Below are 15,510 nucleotides of genomic sequence, written 5' to 3'. Positions count from 1 at the left end.
GGGTGCCCAGTACAACACCCACCACACAGAAGAATCCAACCCCAGATGTCCCTGAGCCACCAGTGAGGAACTGCGCAGGGCACAGCATTCAGCTCTTGTGGGGAAAGACAAGCTCCAAGGCCTTGGTCTGGCTTTCAGTGTCCTTTACGGCTTGGCCCAGCCTAAGGGATCAGAAGGTCAGTGGTCAGAGTCAAGCTGTAAATGGTAGTGGAAAGAAGAGGGAAAGGAATTCCAGGTGGGGAACAGCATGGAAAAGGCACAGAGCTAGGACTGAATGGTGGACCACGGACTACTGGCTATAACAGTCCTGTTGCTTCTTTGGGCAGGTGGTGCCTCTGACGTAACAGAGAAAAATTGCCCACCATGCCAAGGGGAAGTGACTGGTGCATATTTCACAATGTGCTTTGCTCGGAGTGAGGCTTTTGCCTTTTTCCCAGCAGGCATATTTGCGGGCAACGGGAGAAGCTCACGGAAGCCACTGTGAGCTAGAAGTCTGAGCTAGAAGTCCTGAGCCGTTGGTTCTCTGGCTTCAGGTGACAGAGTGAGCCCTCCCTTCCCTACAGGCGAGGTCTGCATTGGTCAGGGTGAGTCACACTAGCTGCTGTAATAAGCCAGTCCTCATCTCGGTGGATGGTGGATGAACACAACGAAGGTGGAATTCTCTCTCACGTGACATTTCAACAGTGGCTGGTAGGGTTTTTCAGCAGCTATCAATGGAGGTGATGTCACTGACCTGAGAGTTTGAGATAAGACAGGACTTCGGGAAGCCCAGTCACCCAAGATAGCTACTGACGATCTTTCTTCCCCTCTCCAGGGCCTGACCCAGCTCCTGGCACCTTTAAGCCAAACAGCAAGTTCATTCACAAGGTGGCCCTGAGCCTCCATCAAATGCTTCCTTTCCTGGGTTCACAACCCACATGGAGGTCGGAGGTCAGAGGTCAGAGGGTAGCCTGCACATTTTATTCTGGGTGCACCAATGCTGGCTCCAGGTGCTCACGCCTGGTTCTTTGGGCTCCCGGATGCCCTGTGGAATCTCGTCAAGCTCTGGGAGTTGCCCTGTTGGGCTTCCCCTTTTCCCAGGGGAAGGACCGATGCCTTGGGAAAAGAGGGTGTTCTAGAGACCTCCCCAGAAGGCTCTTCGGCTCCTTCAGGAACTCCTCCATCTCCCACGACCCCTTCTCCCAGGTGGGCTCCAGTTCTGTCTCACCAGAGGGTGTTCTGCTCCTCCCACAATGAACCACCCTTCCCCACAAGGGCCCTACCCACCTTGGTGGGGCTGGGAACCCTGAGGGGACTCAGGGAAACCTCGTGAATGAAGAGGACCTGGGATGTGTCCATGTGTCTACAAGGTGCATCTCCTCAGCCTGCTGAGCTCTGGAGCCAGTGGGTGTTTACTAAGCTTGCACACTCCCAGGCCCCTTCCCCAGGATGCTCTGAAGAGATCCTAGGAGTCAGCCGGTCAGGCAAGCTTGAGACACTCCCTCCAGGGCCTGCCCCTGTTTGCCCTGGCTCCCTCGAGCCTTCAATAGCTCCCCAGTGCCCATAAAATCAAGTCTGTGCTCCTCAGGGCCTGAGCCCTGCCTCTTCCTGGTCTAACCTTTCCCCCGACTCCTGCCTCTCAGCGCCCAGCGGCGGCTCCATCTTTTGGCTTTCCGGCCCCATGTCTGCACGTCCGAATCGTACTGGACTTGTGCTGTGTTGCCATGGGCGACGTTGCCGCACACAGCTTAAGGCCACGTCTGTGTGTTACGCCACAGCTTTGGGGGTCAGAAGGCCAGCGTGTCCTGCAGCTGGGCTCTCTGCTCAGGGTCTCCAGGTGAGGCCAGGTGTCGGCGGGGCTGGGTCTCACCCGAGGCTCTAGGGGAGAATCCAGGCTCCTTGGGGCAGAAGCCAGGTCCTTGCGGCTACAGAACTGAGGTCCCGTCTCCTTGTTGGCTGCCAGCCAGGGGCCACTCTCAGCTCTCGGGTGCCGCCCCGATTCCTCACCACGAGGTCCCCTCCACCTCCAAAGGTAGCAATGGCACCCCAAATCCACCTTGTGCTCTGAATCTCTCTGACTGCCCCTCTGCCACAAGCCAGAGAAAACTCTCTGCTTTTTATTTTATTTGTTAATCCTCACTGGAGGATATTTTTTCCATTGCTTTTCAGACAGAGTGGAAGGAAGGGAGGGGGGGGAGAGAGAGAGAAACATGGATGTGAGACAGACACATGGACTGGTTGCCTCCCTAGGGACTGGTTGCCAACCAGGGGCGGGGAGCGAACCTACAACCCAGGTACATGCCTTTGACTGGGAATCGAACCCACAACCCTCTGGTGTGTGGGCAGGTGCTCTAACCACTGAGCAATGCCGACCAGGGCAAAACTATCTGCTTTTAGAGGGCTCACTGGATTAGGCCAGGCCCACGGTTAATCCGCTTCGGAGGAATTCAAAGTGAACTAATCAGTCCTCATCACCTCTTTTGCCATGTAACGTGACAGCTAGCATCGCACCGCCACTCTCACCGTCCCTGAAATTAGGGCAGGATACCTTGGGGGGTCATTTAGAATCCTGCTCACCACACTGCCCTTTCTCTCCAGGCCCCCCCAGGAACCTGACTCCCCCTGGGGTTCACCCCGTGCCACCAGCACGTTCCCCGTGGCCTCCTGTCCTCTGGCTTCTCAGCACACTCAGTGTCCCCCCATTGACCTGGGGGCTCCGCTCCTGAGGCGCAGGCCCCGCCTGCCTAGAGGCTGAGAGTGCCGTGACAGAAGCTCAGCTCCGCCTGATGGGCCGGCGCTCGAATCTCAGCTCCGCCAACTGTGTCACCTTCTCGGCCTCAGTTTCCTCATCTGTGCAATGGGTTTAGTAGCATCCCACGAGGCTGCCCAGGGTCCAACAGACAAGCACGTGTTTCTTCTCTAGAGGGGGCTCAATACAGGTTCAGTGCAACCTGAGTAGACATTTGGGGGGCCCAGGAAACGCTTGTCAATGAAGCCAGGAGCGAGGAGCGAGAACAAAGCAGGAGAAAGGCGCCGGGATGGGGCGCTTGTGCTGGCGGCACTGGGCAAAGCCCGGCGGAGCGAGGTGCCGAGCTTGATGCCTTCAAGTGACAAGAGGAAAGACAAGGGCGGTGGAGAGGACGGACAAGGGTACATGTGATGAGGCTGCGGGTCAGGCAGGGCCAGGGGTGCCAGGCCAAACCCGCACTGACTGAGTGCCCGCCCTCTGCCCCCCGCTGTACAAGTGCTTTCACATGGTAACTCATTCGACGGTCAGGACCCCGTGGGATGCAGGTGCCACTGTTCCCCCCACATGGAGATGAGGAAACCCAGGCTGCAGACGCTGAGAACGTTGCCCTGCTGGCCCCACGGAGACCAAAGGTGGCCTAAGACCCATCCGGGGTCCCTAGGGTGGCCTGACTCTGGAGACTCCTGCCCTTTGGGCATCGGCCGGTTTCCATAGAGTGGGAACCAGAGCTCCATCCCTGGCAGAAGGGTCCCCTCTCCTTCCTTCCATCTGATCTTTCCCGCGCCTCAGACAGATGTGAACCCCTGGAGCCAGACCCTGTTGGGGATGGAGGGAGCTGCAGTCCCGGGTGGGAGGAAGGGCAGGTGGGGCCGCAGACCTCGGAGCCCTGGACTCAGCCCTGGGAACCCAGGGGTGGGGACCTCAGGCGCAGCTGCCCCCTGACGCCAGGCAGCTGCTTCTGCTCCCTGCACGCATGCACGCGTGTGCGTGTATGTATGTATGCGCCTAGGCATGTGCGCACGTGCAGGTGCCAGCTCCCCGGCGCCGCTTCCCTCCCGCAGCCGGCAGGGGGCAGCAGGACGCTGCGTAGCTGCCCCGGGGTCCCCAGGGCGCGGCGTCCGGAGGCCCAGGCCGGCTGAGTCCCACCTGCCGGCCCAGCCCTCCCACAGCCCGACCCGCAGGGGTCTGGGGTGGGCGAGGGGGGTCCCTGCGCCCGGGGCCGGGGGCGCAGAGGCCCGGAGGTGGGGGGAGGCCACCGCTGGGGTCCCTGCTGCAGACCCACCGCTCCCGAGGACTCGCCCTGCTACGGAATGGGGAGACGGAGGGTGATGGGGGGGTGTTGGGGTGGCCCCGGGCGCGGTGCCAGGGTGGGGACACCGCCCGTGTCGTCGTCCCCCCCCCCCCCCAGGCCGGCGTGGCCCCGCGGCCTCCGCGCCCCACCGCGCGGCCCGCACCCCCGCGCACCGCCAGGTGGCAGCATCGGCCCACGAGCGAGTCCGCGCCCCGCCCGGCTCCCCGCCCCCAGCCGCCCGCTCCGGCCACCGGCCGCGGGGGCTCGGCCCTGACCCTCCGTCTCCAGAGTTCAGCTTCCCGTCCGCGAAACCCGAAATCCACGGCCGGGGGCGCGGGGGCGCGGGGGCGCGGGGGCCACTCGGAGCTGATGCCACTATTGTCGTTTCACGCCCGTGCCTCAGTTTCCCTGCCTGTGATGGTGTCCCACGTCCCGTTCACCCGGGACCGCTCCCCATCCGCGCGGCTCCCCGGCTCTGCACAGCTGCACCCCCTTCCCCCATTGGGGGGCCAGGAATGGCCCACGCCCGGGTCCTGGCGCGGGTTCAGGGGATTTGAGGGGTTAGGGAGGGATCAGGGGCAGGGGGTCAGCCGGCCCGGGGCGGGGACGGAGGCTCCGAGCCCCAGGTCCCGCCGGAGCTGGGCTGGGTGGGACCAGGGGTGACAGGCAGCCACCCCCTCCCCCACCTCCATACGCCCACCCTAGGGAGTCTCTGGTCCCAGCTGGTCCGAGGGGACGAAGCTCTCCCAGCGCCGTCCACTCGCCCTGGAGCTGCTGCCCCGCAGGCCGCGACCCCGCGGGGCCGGGAGGCGCCGGCCAGGGCAGAGGTTGGGGGGCTCCCGTCCCACCCCCTCCCAACGGGCAGGGCTTCCACGAAGCAGGGTCTGCGGGGGGCCCGGCGCCCACTCTCTCCAGACCGGGCCGGGCCAGGCCGCTCCGGGGGGAGGCCCGAGCTGGGCCCGCGCAGGGCACCGCAGGGACTGGGGGGCCGGGGCAGCGGGGAGAGGAGGCAGGGGGTCCCCCCGCGGCCCCGAGCTGTCTCCATCGCCCAGAGGCTCCCGCAGGTCACCGGGCCATCGCCCTGCGTCTGGCCAGGCCTGTCTGTCTGTCCCCACCCCGAGTGAGCCGCGCTGACAGGTGGAGGGACCCGGGTGCTGGAGGGAGCGTGGGGACGGCGCCGCGCCGAGCTCAGGGTGTGGCCCGGGAGGACCCCGCGCGGACAACTGCGGGGGGAGGGGAGGCGCGCGGGGCCGCGCGGGGCGGGTGGTCCCTCCCTCCCCCACGAGGGACTGCGGGCGGAGTGGCCACCACGGCCCGCGCCGTCCACTCCCGGCTGCCCCGCCCCGCCCCGCGGGAGCAGAGGCGCGCGGCCCCTCCGCAGGTGTCTCCTCCGAGCCGCACCCTCCCCCGCGCCCCCCCCCCCCCCAGCACCCAATCTCCCTCCCCCAGCCGGGTCCTCGTAGGACAGCGGGAAGGGAGTGGGCCCGGGGAGGGGGGTCCGGGGGGTGGATGCGCCTGTGTCACGGGGGAGGGAGGAGAAAAGGGAGGGGAGCGCCGGGGAGCGAGGGAGAGAGAGCGCGCGGCGAGCGAGGAGGGCGGGCGGGAGGCGGGTCCTCCTACCTGGGGCGCGCTCGCTCCCTCGCAGCTCGCTCGCCGGGCCGCGAGTCACCTGGGGAGGCGGACAAGTGCGGACACATTGGCCGCCTGGCGCTCGGGGAGGCGCGCACGGCCCCAGGCGGCTGCGCCCAGTCCAGGCAGCGCCCGCCCGGCCGCCGCGCTCGGGCCCGGCCCGGGTCCCCCCGGCGCTCTCGGGGCTCCGCGGCCGCTCCCCGGGCTCCGAGGCTGTGGCCCCCGCGCCGAGGTCCCTCCCCGAGGCGCTAGCGGCGGCGGCGGCGCCCCGGGCTCACCATGGTGGCAGCGCGCGCCCCGCGCCCGCGCGTCGCCCGCCGCCCGAGCCGCAGCGCCGGCTGAAAGCGGCCCGCGCGCCCCGCGCCCGCCCGCCCGCCCCGCCCGCGCGTCCCCTCGGCCGCCGCTGTCTATGGCGCAGCCCCCCGCCCTGGATCATGCACAGAAACTTTCGCAAGTGGATTTTTTACGTGTTTCTCTGCTTTGGCGTCCTGTACGTGAAGCTCGGGTGAGTAACGCGGCGGGCAGGGCGTCCCCGCGGGGGCGCTGGGCCGGAGGGGCCGGGCCGGCCTGTGCGTGGCGTCCTCGCGCGGGCTGAGCGTGGACCCCGCCGACCCCCGCGCGGCGCGCTGTCCCGAGGGGCGCGGGCCGGGGCTGGAGGAGGGCGAGCGGGGCGCCCGGCGGCCGCGGGCGGGCTCGCGGGTAGCGGGGAGCGTGCCCGGCGCCTACTTTCACCTGTTTGGGCTCCAGGCCCCGGGGGTGGGACGCGCCTTCCCTCCCCCGGGCCGCGCTGGGCGCTGAGCCCGGGCCGAGCGCTCGCCGCCTGGAGGGCGCGCCGGGGTGGGGGGCGCGGGGGGGCGCGCGGGGGGCGGCGGGGAGCCCGGCGGGCGGGGGGCGCGCACCCCCGCCGCGAGCGCGCAGGCCGGTGCCCCCGCGCGGCCCTCCGTCTCTATCCATCACCCGGACGTGTTGAAATTACCTTGACAACTCGTCCGGCTGGCTCGGGATGGGCCGCGCGGCCGCCCGGCCGCCTCGGGCTCGGTCCGGGCCCCGCGCCCCCGCCCGCCCGGGCCTCGGGCCGGCCCCTTCTCCGCGCTCCCCCTGCAGCGGGCGGGCGCCCGGCGGGCCGCTCGCGCCGCGGTAGCTGCTCCGAGTCGAATTTCCACATTCCTGAAGCCGCCGAGTCCTTACCTGTTGAGCTGCGCGCTCCCCTAGACAGACTCCGTCTCGGCCTCGCTCGGAGCGGGGGCGGGGGGGCGGCGTGATCGCGGACGGGGTGCGGTGCCGCGCTCCCGGGGCGCCCGCGACCCCGCGCCTCGCCGCGCCCTGCGCGCCTACTGTGCGCCTCCGGCGGCGGGCAGATCCCGGCCGCGGGCGAAGCCGGCCAACAGCCCGGAGGGAGGGCCCGGCCCGGGCCGCCGGCCGAGACGTGGAAGCGCCACCTGAGAATCGTTGGCGTCCATTTTACAGATGGGGAAACTGAGGCCGGCGCAGCCGGGGCGGGACGGGAAGGCCTGCGTCCCAGCCGCAGGGCTGCAGACCCCGCGCGCGCGCCCGCGGCGGCTGGCGACCCGGTGTCCTGCGGGCCTGTGGGTAGGCCCCGCGTCCCTGGGTGTTTGTTTATGGGAGGTGAGGGTTCCTGCGTCGAGTCTGCGGGGGTGGGGAGTGGGGAGCGGGGAGGGAGGGAGGCACTGTCCTCGGGCCTCTCCAGCAGCCCCCGCGGTTACTCTTCTTGTGCTCCCCAAAGGAATGGGCACCCCCTAACGGGGCTCTCTCTGCAGCCCGGCTCTCAGCACTGAGGCCGGGTCCCCTCCTGGCAACCCTGGAGCTATCAAGTGCCCTCACTGTTCCCGTTTTTAAAGGTTAGGATACCCAGCACGGGAGGGCAAGTCTCTTGCCCACAGAGTAAGTGGCAGAGCCGAGAAGGGCATTGGCTCTGGCCTCCACCACGGACCCCTCTCCCCAGCACCCATCCTCAGCACCAGTCACCTGAAAGCCGCTTGCAGGAAGAGCTGGGGAAGCACCCCCACCTCCCCTCTCCCAGGTAGGGAAGGGAGGGAGGTCAGTGTGCCCTGCCTCGGCTCCCAGGGCTGTCCCCCTCCGTAAATGGAACCGCAGCTGTGGCCATCCTGAACTGGGTGGTGGCCCGCGTTTGAGTAGGGAGAGCCCAGTGCGTGGGTGCCGGCCTCTCTGGGAGTGCATAAGAGAGCGAGGCCGTGGCCCAGGCCCTGCGCTCCGCTCCGGTGGAGGGACCCAGGAGTGGGGACTCCTCCCCCGGTGCCCCCTAAGGCACACACTCTCTCAGTCCCCAGGGAGGAGCAGGAAGCCCAGAGAGACACCAGGGGGCCTACGAAGGGGAGGGCGGCTCAGCCCCGGCCACCACCGCAGCCCCCCTGTCCTTGACCTTGTGGGGATGAAGGGGCCTGCTTTCTTCCTAGAGCCGCCTGGGTTGTCTACGGCAGGGAGGGGAGGAAGCTGGGCCCAGATGTCACCTAAGGGGTTAAAAGACCTGGGAGCCCAGTGCATTGAGGCCGAGGTTTGGGTGGCCAGTGCTCCCCCCCACTCCTCACCCAGTGGCCTTGGGTGAGTTCTTTAACCTTCCAGCCCACCTTCCCTCATCTTAGAAATGGGGTAACGGTAGCACCTCCTTTACTGGGTTTGGTGAAGGTTAGTCCTGGGGGCCTTTGTGTGAGATGGGGGGGGTGTCCCAATAAACACCTGTTCACACCAGCCCAGCCTTTCTCATAGTGAATGACCAGGGCCTCACAGCGGCTGCAGGCATCCTGGGGTGCCTCCTCACCGTGTATTCTGGGGCCTCAGCATTGGAGGAGTTGGGATTTCAGGGCCACCAAAGTCCCAACCAAATGGCAGAGACTGCGTGTGTGTGGAGGATATTTCATGATGACACCTTGCCCGCCCACGCCTTTCCCCTCCCCCCACATGTGCCCTCAGCCAGGGCAGATCTGCAGCCCCTGGGAGAGCTCCCAGACCAGCAGGGGTGGAGAACTCGGCCCTCGCCATCCCTATGGGGATGGGGTCCCAAGGCCACATGTGTCTTGGGTTTTGCACAATTTTAAAACAAGTGGCTTTGGGGAGTCACAGTTCCTCACCTGGGGACTAAGCAGCCTCCCAGCTCCAGCCCTGGACGAGGCCGAGCCAGGGCCTGGGGGATCAGTTTGGAGTCTGGGCACCCTCTGTCCTGGGGAATAAGGGTCATGAAGTCCCAAGACCAGCCCTGCTCCATGTCTGCCTCCTGCCCTTGGGCCGGGAGAGGCCAAGGGGCCTGAGAGCCCTGGGCCGGGAGAAAGACGGGGGAGAGGCGGCCCTTGCTCCTGGATGCTGGGGATGGGTCTCCACACCTGGTCGAGAACCGGGAAACCCAGTACCGCTGGGACCACTGGCCATACTGCGGACACATCTCTTTTCTTGCCATGTACCTGCTTTGTGCCTTTGCCCCGGCTTAAGGGGTCTACACCGCATCTTGAGAAACACTGACGTGTAACCAAGCTCGGCAGACAATAGGAGGTGGGACTCAAAACCTGTGTTTCTGGGCTTAAAAAAAAAAAAATCGCTGGCGAGAGGATTGTTCAAAAAAACTGTGTCCCACACTGATCCCAAACAACCCTTCAAAAGAGAGCCAAAGAAGTGAGGGGGGGAGCCGGAGTTGGGGGCCTCTGTGCACCTGCTGGGGGTGCGTTCCCACCGTGAGCCCCTTGGAAGAGACTCGGAGGTGGAACCCCGCAGAGACCCCAGTGCGCATGTGCGCAGGTGAGCCCCGCGGGGCCGGGCCTGGTTGGCCACAGCAGCGAGCGCACGGGACCCGCAGCCGGCCTCGCCAAACCGCGGGGCGCGCGGGCAGAGCGCAGCACGCCCAGGGCATCTGTGCGCGCACACCTGCGCCCGCACCGACGGGCCCACGCTCCCGCAGGCACCCGCAGGCACCCGCAGGCACCCGCAGGCACCGTGAAGCGCGCTGCCGAGCACGGCCCCCAACAGGAGCGCACGCCCCCGCGCGGTTACCCCGCCGTGCTCCCCCCCAGGTGCACCCTCCAGCGCCGGCCAGAGCGCTGCGGCTCGCCGAAGTTGCGGGAAGGGGTCCAAGCCGAGGCAGTTTGGGCAGGCCCCGGGGGCGGCTCCCGCCGCGCGCTCGGGTCAGCCTCCCCTTTAAAAAACCCGCCCGCGGAGGAGGCGGATGTGAGGGCCGCCCGGCCAATGGCAGCTGCGGGCCTCGGGAGACTTGGAGACGTGAGCCGGAGCGAGTGACAGAGCCGGTTCCGACCGATCCACGGACGGAGGTCCAGACGGCGGCTGAGGCTCACCCGCTGCCCCCCTGCCAGCCCCACCCCCGCCCCGCACTCTAGCCCCTGCGCCATGCGCGGCCCTGGCGGCGGGGCACCGGCCACCACTGCGCCGGGACCCGCGCGCCAGGGTCCCTAAGCACCCGCTGCCGCCGCCCTACCCCGGGGCGGGCCCGGAGCCCCCGGCCTCGGCGGGTTCAGGCGCCCTGCCCGCGGGGCCTGCCCAGCCCCGCCAGGAGCGCCGGCCCACCATGCTCCTGCTGTCGCCGCGGAGCGCGCTCTTCTCCGTCTATTGCCCGCAGATCTTTCTCATCTTGTCCAGCGGCAGCTACCTGTGAGTGCCGCGGGCCGCACGTGGGCGGGCGGGCGGGGGGCCTGTCCTCGGCCTGACGCTCGGGAGCCGGACGCAGGGGACGAGGCGGCGAGGTCCCCGGGCGGGGCGCCGGGTGCCCAGCGCGCGCGAAGCAGGGGGACTTGGGGTCGCCTGGCCGGCCTCAGCCGCGAGGTGGAGGAGCCCGGGGAGCGGGGGCGGTGGGAGCTTTGGCAGTGAGAAGTTACGGCTTTGGGGTTAGAGAAAAGGTGGCCCCCAAGAGGCCAGGCTGAGCCCCAAGACCAGGCTGCGGGCACCGAGCACGAAGGCCGGAGGGCGCGGGGGCGGTGCGGCGATTCCCTGCGTGTCCCAGCCGAGTCCTGGACCGTAGCGCCCCCCTCCCGGTATAAGCCCGCGCGGGCCGCACCGTCGTGGCCCACCTGAGAGCGCACGCACACACCCGCTCCCCTGCGTGAACCCGGCGCGCACGTGCGCGCTGCTGACCCGCAAGGTTGCTGCGGCTTCTCCCGCCTTCCCGCCGCGCTCGGCCGCCCGCCCGCCGCCCGGGCCGCTCCTCACCTGGGGCGAGGGGGCCACCCGCGCGCGCGGCGGGCCCAGGTGCGCCCTGGCGGTCCGGGGGGGCGCGCGCAGAGCGCGGGCGGGCATGTGCGTTCGCCGGGCTCGGGCAGCTCCCAGCAGGGCCCGGCCGGGCCCAGGGAGCCGAGGGGGCACGTTGGCGCAGCGGTGGCTTCGCTGGATTCCTAATGGGACGCATATGCTCTGGCCTCCGATTTAAAAAGAAGTTTGATTTATGGAACCGCCGTTTGGGGGAATTTAAGCTGGATGCTACTGATTAAACCTCAGAGCCAGCGCGCCCTCCCCTCCCCCTCCCCCTCCTTTACACGCGGGCCACGTCCGGGGTCGCCTACCGCGGCCAGAGGAGGCGGCCGCCGCCTCCCCGCGCCCCGCGCCACCCCTCCCCCCACGAGGCCGCAGTTTTAATAAATCGCCTCGCCCCCACCCCCTTTTAATAGAGACGCAGCCAATTTCTCCTCCAGCTCCTAGGAAATTACTATCCTACCAGTTTTCCTTCTATAAATAGTCGCGCATCTTGAAACAAAAGTTCGCAACCACAGCCAGATGCTGCGAGGCCCGCGGTTTCCCGGGCTGTGGGACATAATTACAAGGTCCGCGCGCAGAGAGCGCTCCAGGCCCGGCGAGCAGCCCCGGCTGTGGAGGCATCGCCCGGGGCGGGGGGAGCAGGCTGCCCGGGCAGGGCGCGGGGCCGGTGGGCACCGCCTGAGCACTGGGGACTCGGGCTAGGAAAGGGATCCCAGCTTCTGGCGTCGCTCCCAGGAAATGGATCAGCCCAGGGGGCCTTGGAATCCCGGCCTCGGTTCTCGGAGGTCAGAGGTGGAGGTCCGGAGCCTCCCCCTCCCTAGAATGCCCCGCACCTCAATCTTAAATCTTGCTAGAGAATCCGCAGGCCCTCTCTGCTTAAGAGCTCAGCTCGGGGCCAGCTGGCTGAGGTTTGGCCTTAATGGGGAGGTGTCGGGGCGGGAAACCTGGACTCCTGGGGTGGTTTGCAGTGAGATCCTGAAGGAGGTGGTGGGCGAGGGGCTCAGGAGCTGGTGAGGGCAGCCGGGGGGCAAGGCAGAAGTGGAGGGGCTCTGAGGCAGGTGGTGGCCTGTATCCCTCAGCAGACCCGGAGCTTTCTTTTGGGGTTGGCCCTCCAAATCCGGGTCTGCAGGGACCGCCATCTGTGCCCACACAGGCTCTCTCCACGGTGTGTGCTGCCAGCTTGGTTGGCAGAATTCCCCTAAAACAACAGCTTTCTCAAATGTTCCTGGGCCAGTGCTGGGGTCTGGAGGGGGTGGCAGGGGCACAAGTCCGATTGCCCCCTGCCCTGCCTCCATCTGCCCGCCCTCCAGCCAGCCCAGCCTGACCTGAGTCCCCCCCCCCGGGAAGAAAGTGCTGATGCCAGTCTTTCCGGAGCAGAGAGGAGCTCAGATGTTCCCGGGAGCGAGGGAGGGAGGCCTCAGCATCCCCGGGCCTTCCCTGCCCTGTTTGGATGGGCACAGACCGGATACATAAAGTGCCACGGGTGGGAGCCGGGCCCGGGTGATGGGAATGAAATGCGGTAGAGCTGATGCCTAGAGGCAGGTGGGGCCTGGCCGGTGGGAAAGCTCTTTGAGAACTATTTCGGGTCAGTGGTAAGCCCGCCTGAGCACCCCAGGGATGCTGAAGAAGGTCGGCCCTGTGGGGTCTGAGGATGCCCAGGGCAGGAGGGGCCCTGGGCGGAGGCTCCTTTCTTCTCTAGAGAACTTTCCAGAAGGCATCCCATTGCTGGGATCACAGACGCTGGCGGACAGTTGATCCTGTCCCTTTCATCTGGGCTGCTCTCCCAGCTCCCTGTCCTGGGCTGTGGTCCGTGCACAGCGAATCCCAGATGCATGCCTGGGCCCCTGCCACTGATTGGGTCCGACGGGTGTGCTGGCCTGGAAAAGGGCCCCGAGCCCCCCTCCACCCCCCATGCCTGATGCAGAGCTTGGCTGGATGAGCCGAGCAAGGCAGCTCTGGACAGCCACACCCTCCTCTGCGCCTCTTGTCAGAGCAGAAGCTCCCAGGGCTGGTGGGGGTCAGGGAGGGCCCAGGGAAGGGCAGGTGGGGGGTCACAGGCCAGGAGGAGGGCCAGCGATGCCAGGTCAGCTGGTATGGGGGCCTGGTGGAGGCCTCGTGCCAGGACCAAGCTGACCTCCTGTGCTGGGCAGGTCCTTCCGGTCTTGGCCTCCCTCTCCCAGATGTGGGGGCTGGCTGCAATGATCCCCCCAGGTCTTGCGGTCCGAGCCTCTCATGGTGACCGCCTGCTCGGGGAGCTGAGTGAGTCATGAGTGACAGGGCGGTTACTCACCGACCACCTGGCTGGGGGGGTGGGGGCACTCACCACTACCCAGCCCAGGCTGGGCCTCTTCCCGGCTCCGGCTCTGCTGCTGTGGCTTTATTGGTGGTGTCTGCCGCAGCCCCAGGAGCCCCGTGGGCATGACCCTGGTGGGGGGGAGCTGAATCAGGTCTACTCCCGTGGCATCACAGCCCACGTGAGGCAGAACGGGGCCACCGGCTCAGGCGTGGACAGGTCACCCTCGGGAGGAGCAGCTCCCAGCTAGCTGGGAAGGCTGTCTATTGGGGTAAGGAAGGAGCTCTGCTGTGTGGCCTCGGTCAGGTCTCTGAGCCTCTCTGGGCCTCAGTCTCATTGTCCATCACTAGGGATGGAGAGCCTTCCTCTGCCCCTCAGGCCCACACGCCCTCAGGTCTGAAAGCAGGTGCAGCATTAGAGAGGGTGGGTGTGCACACGGGGGCTAGAGCCAGGGAACCTGACAAAATCTTTGCACCCAAGAGAACCCCAGCTCAAGATGCACAAATCAGAGAGAGCCCCAAGAGGTCACTGACGTGTGAGTGAGACCCGTCAAGCACTTGTTAAGGGGGCTGGTGCATACTGGAGAGGACTCCCTTTGACCCTCTGTGGGGCAGGTGAGGGCTGGGTGGGATGGGGCTCCCCTGGGGCTGCGGCGGGCCCGTCGAGGCTGCAGGAGAATGGCTCATTTTCTAACCAGGTTTCCCTTGAGTCCTCGTGAGGCCAAGGGGCCCAATGGTGACCCAGATCTCATCCCTGTTCCTCCTCTTGCTGCCTGGACACATTCTGGAGCCCCAGCTGTGTCCTCTGTACAGAGGGAGCCATGGGAACTCAGATCTCCTAGAGTGGGTGTGAGAATTCAACAGGCAAATGCAGAGATGTGCTCCCCTGCATTCCGAGATTACAGTGAGCGCTCAGGAGACGGGCTCATTCCCAGTTGTTAGGAGCAGGGAGGCCCAGTGCTTGTTCGGAGGAGAGTGATGAACTCTCAAGAGTGTCTCAGAGGGCTTCCTGGTGGGGGTGGCAACAAGAAAGGGTTTTGAAGGGTGGATAGGAGTTGCCCAGATTAAACAGGAACATAAGAGAGGACCCTAGAAGGAACAACACTTAATGTCAAACCCATTCACCCGGGGTTCCTCTCGAGGGAGCCTCACGGCATCTTGCTGAGACAGACAGACTGAATGATGGGGCCCAGCAGAGACGCCTTCTCCTGAGGGCACCCAGAGCCCAGGGCAGCAGCCCTCTGGGGAAATGTTCCCTTTGGTGTTCCAACAGAGAGAGGAGCCCTGGGGTCTCTGGGGTGGCCAAGAGCTGGTGGAGGTGCTCTGGGGGGCGGAGACCACCATGAAGGGAGGTGTTTTCTGAGGCTCTGACTGCACATTGTTCGTTTCTGCATTGCGCTCCCCTGGGGACATGGTGGACATAGGCCCAGCAGGTTACACTCCCTGCCCCCTCCACCCCACTGTGTCCCTCAGAGCCTCATGCAGCCTGTGGGGAGCCCAGGGCCCCAGCTGGTGACCTGGACTGGTGGTGGCAGGGGAGGGATGGGAGGAGATGGAGGTCTTGATTATGGGACCCAGACCTTCTGTGGGCTCAGGACTGGGGGGTACCCAGAACAAGCCCCCTGAGTGCAGCCTGTGGATAGCCCCCTGAGCTCTCAGGCCTCTTGCCCTGGGGAAGTTGGAGGGGCTTCAGCTGGCTCCCCTGAGGCTCCATTCTTCATGGCCCTGGGTCCTGCTTAGGCTGGGCTCAACGCCCCCTCCCCCAGCAAGGGGACAGGAGGCTGGGCGCCCTCCCTTGTCAGATGAAACCCCGGCCCAGGGCTCCCTCAGCCTGATGAAAGGGTCATTGTGTGGCGCAGGCCGCCCGCTGGCCAAGGACAAACCACCGTCTGTCCTCCTTCCCTGGCTCGGGGCTGGGCCCCCCCTGGGCTGGCCGGCGGGGTGGGGGTGGGCACAGGTGCGCTCCCTCTTCCCTTTCTCCGGCTCCGCTGTCCCCATCACAGACCCGTCCTCTTGCTCAGGCCCCTCCCAGTCCTGCACTGACAGGGGGCATCCTCAGCCCTGAGTGGGGAGCCTGAGGCTCGAGCCAGCCCAGCTGTTGGAAGGGAGGTAGCGAGCTTTCTGGCCCTGGAGGCATGCAAGCAGGTGCAGGAGTGAGGGCCAGGGATGCCGGGGAAGGGGCTGGCCTGGAAGACAGCCAGCCCTCTCTAGGGCCTCTGTGCCAGTAGCCATGTGGTGTGCTCGGTCCACTCCATGGACAAGGATACTGAGGCCCTAGTGGGGCCCCAGAGCCTCTGGCGGAGCCCAGCCAATGCAGGGCCTGGAACCCTGCCCACCGACGCCT

The 15,510-nt window shown here is 66.6% G+C and overlaps 1 protein-coding gene across 1 annotated transcript in view; it reads left to right on the top strand.

The window, feature by feature from the left end:
* Positions 1–6,030: 6,030 nt before the first annotated feature.
* The window catches only part of WNT7B (Wnt family member 7B), a 46,994-nt gene continuing 37,514 nt past the window's right edge, over positions 6,031–15,510 (top strand). The window contains exon 1 of the mRNA XM_087814028.1: positions 6,031–6,153. Coding sequence (XP_087670154.1) covers positions 6,083–6,153 — 71 coding nt within the window. The 5' untranslated portion in view covers positions 6,031–6,082. The remainder of the gene's footprint in view (positions 6,154–15,510) is intronic.

This window comes from Miniopterus natalensis, chromosome 2 (assembly GCF_054644295.1).
Source record: "Miniopterus natalensis isolate mMinNat1 chromosome 2, mMinNat1.hap1, whole genome shotgun sequence".
Lineage (NCBI taxonomy): Eukaryota > Metazoa > Chordata > Mammalia > Chiroptera > Miniopteridae > Miniopterus > Miniopterus natalensis.
This window is presented reverse-complemented; position numbering and strand designations above follow the sequence as displayed.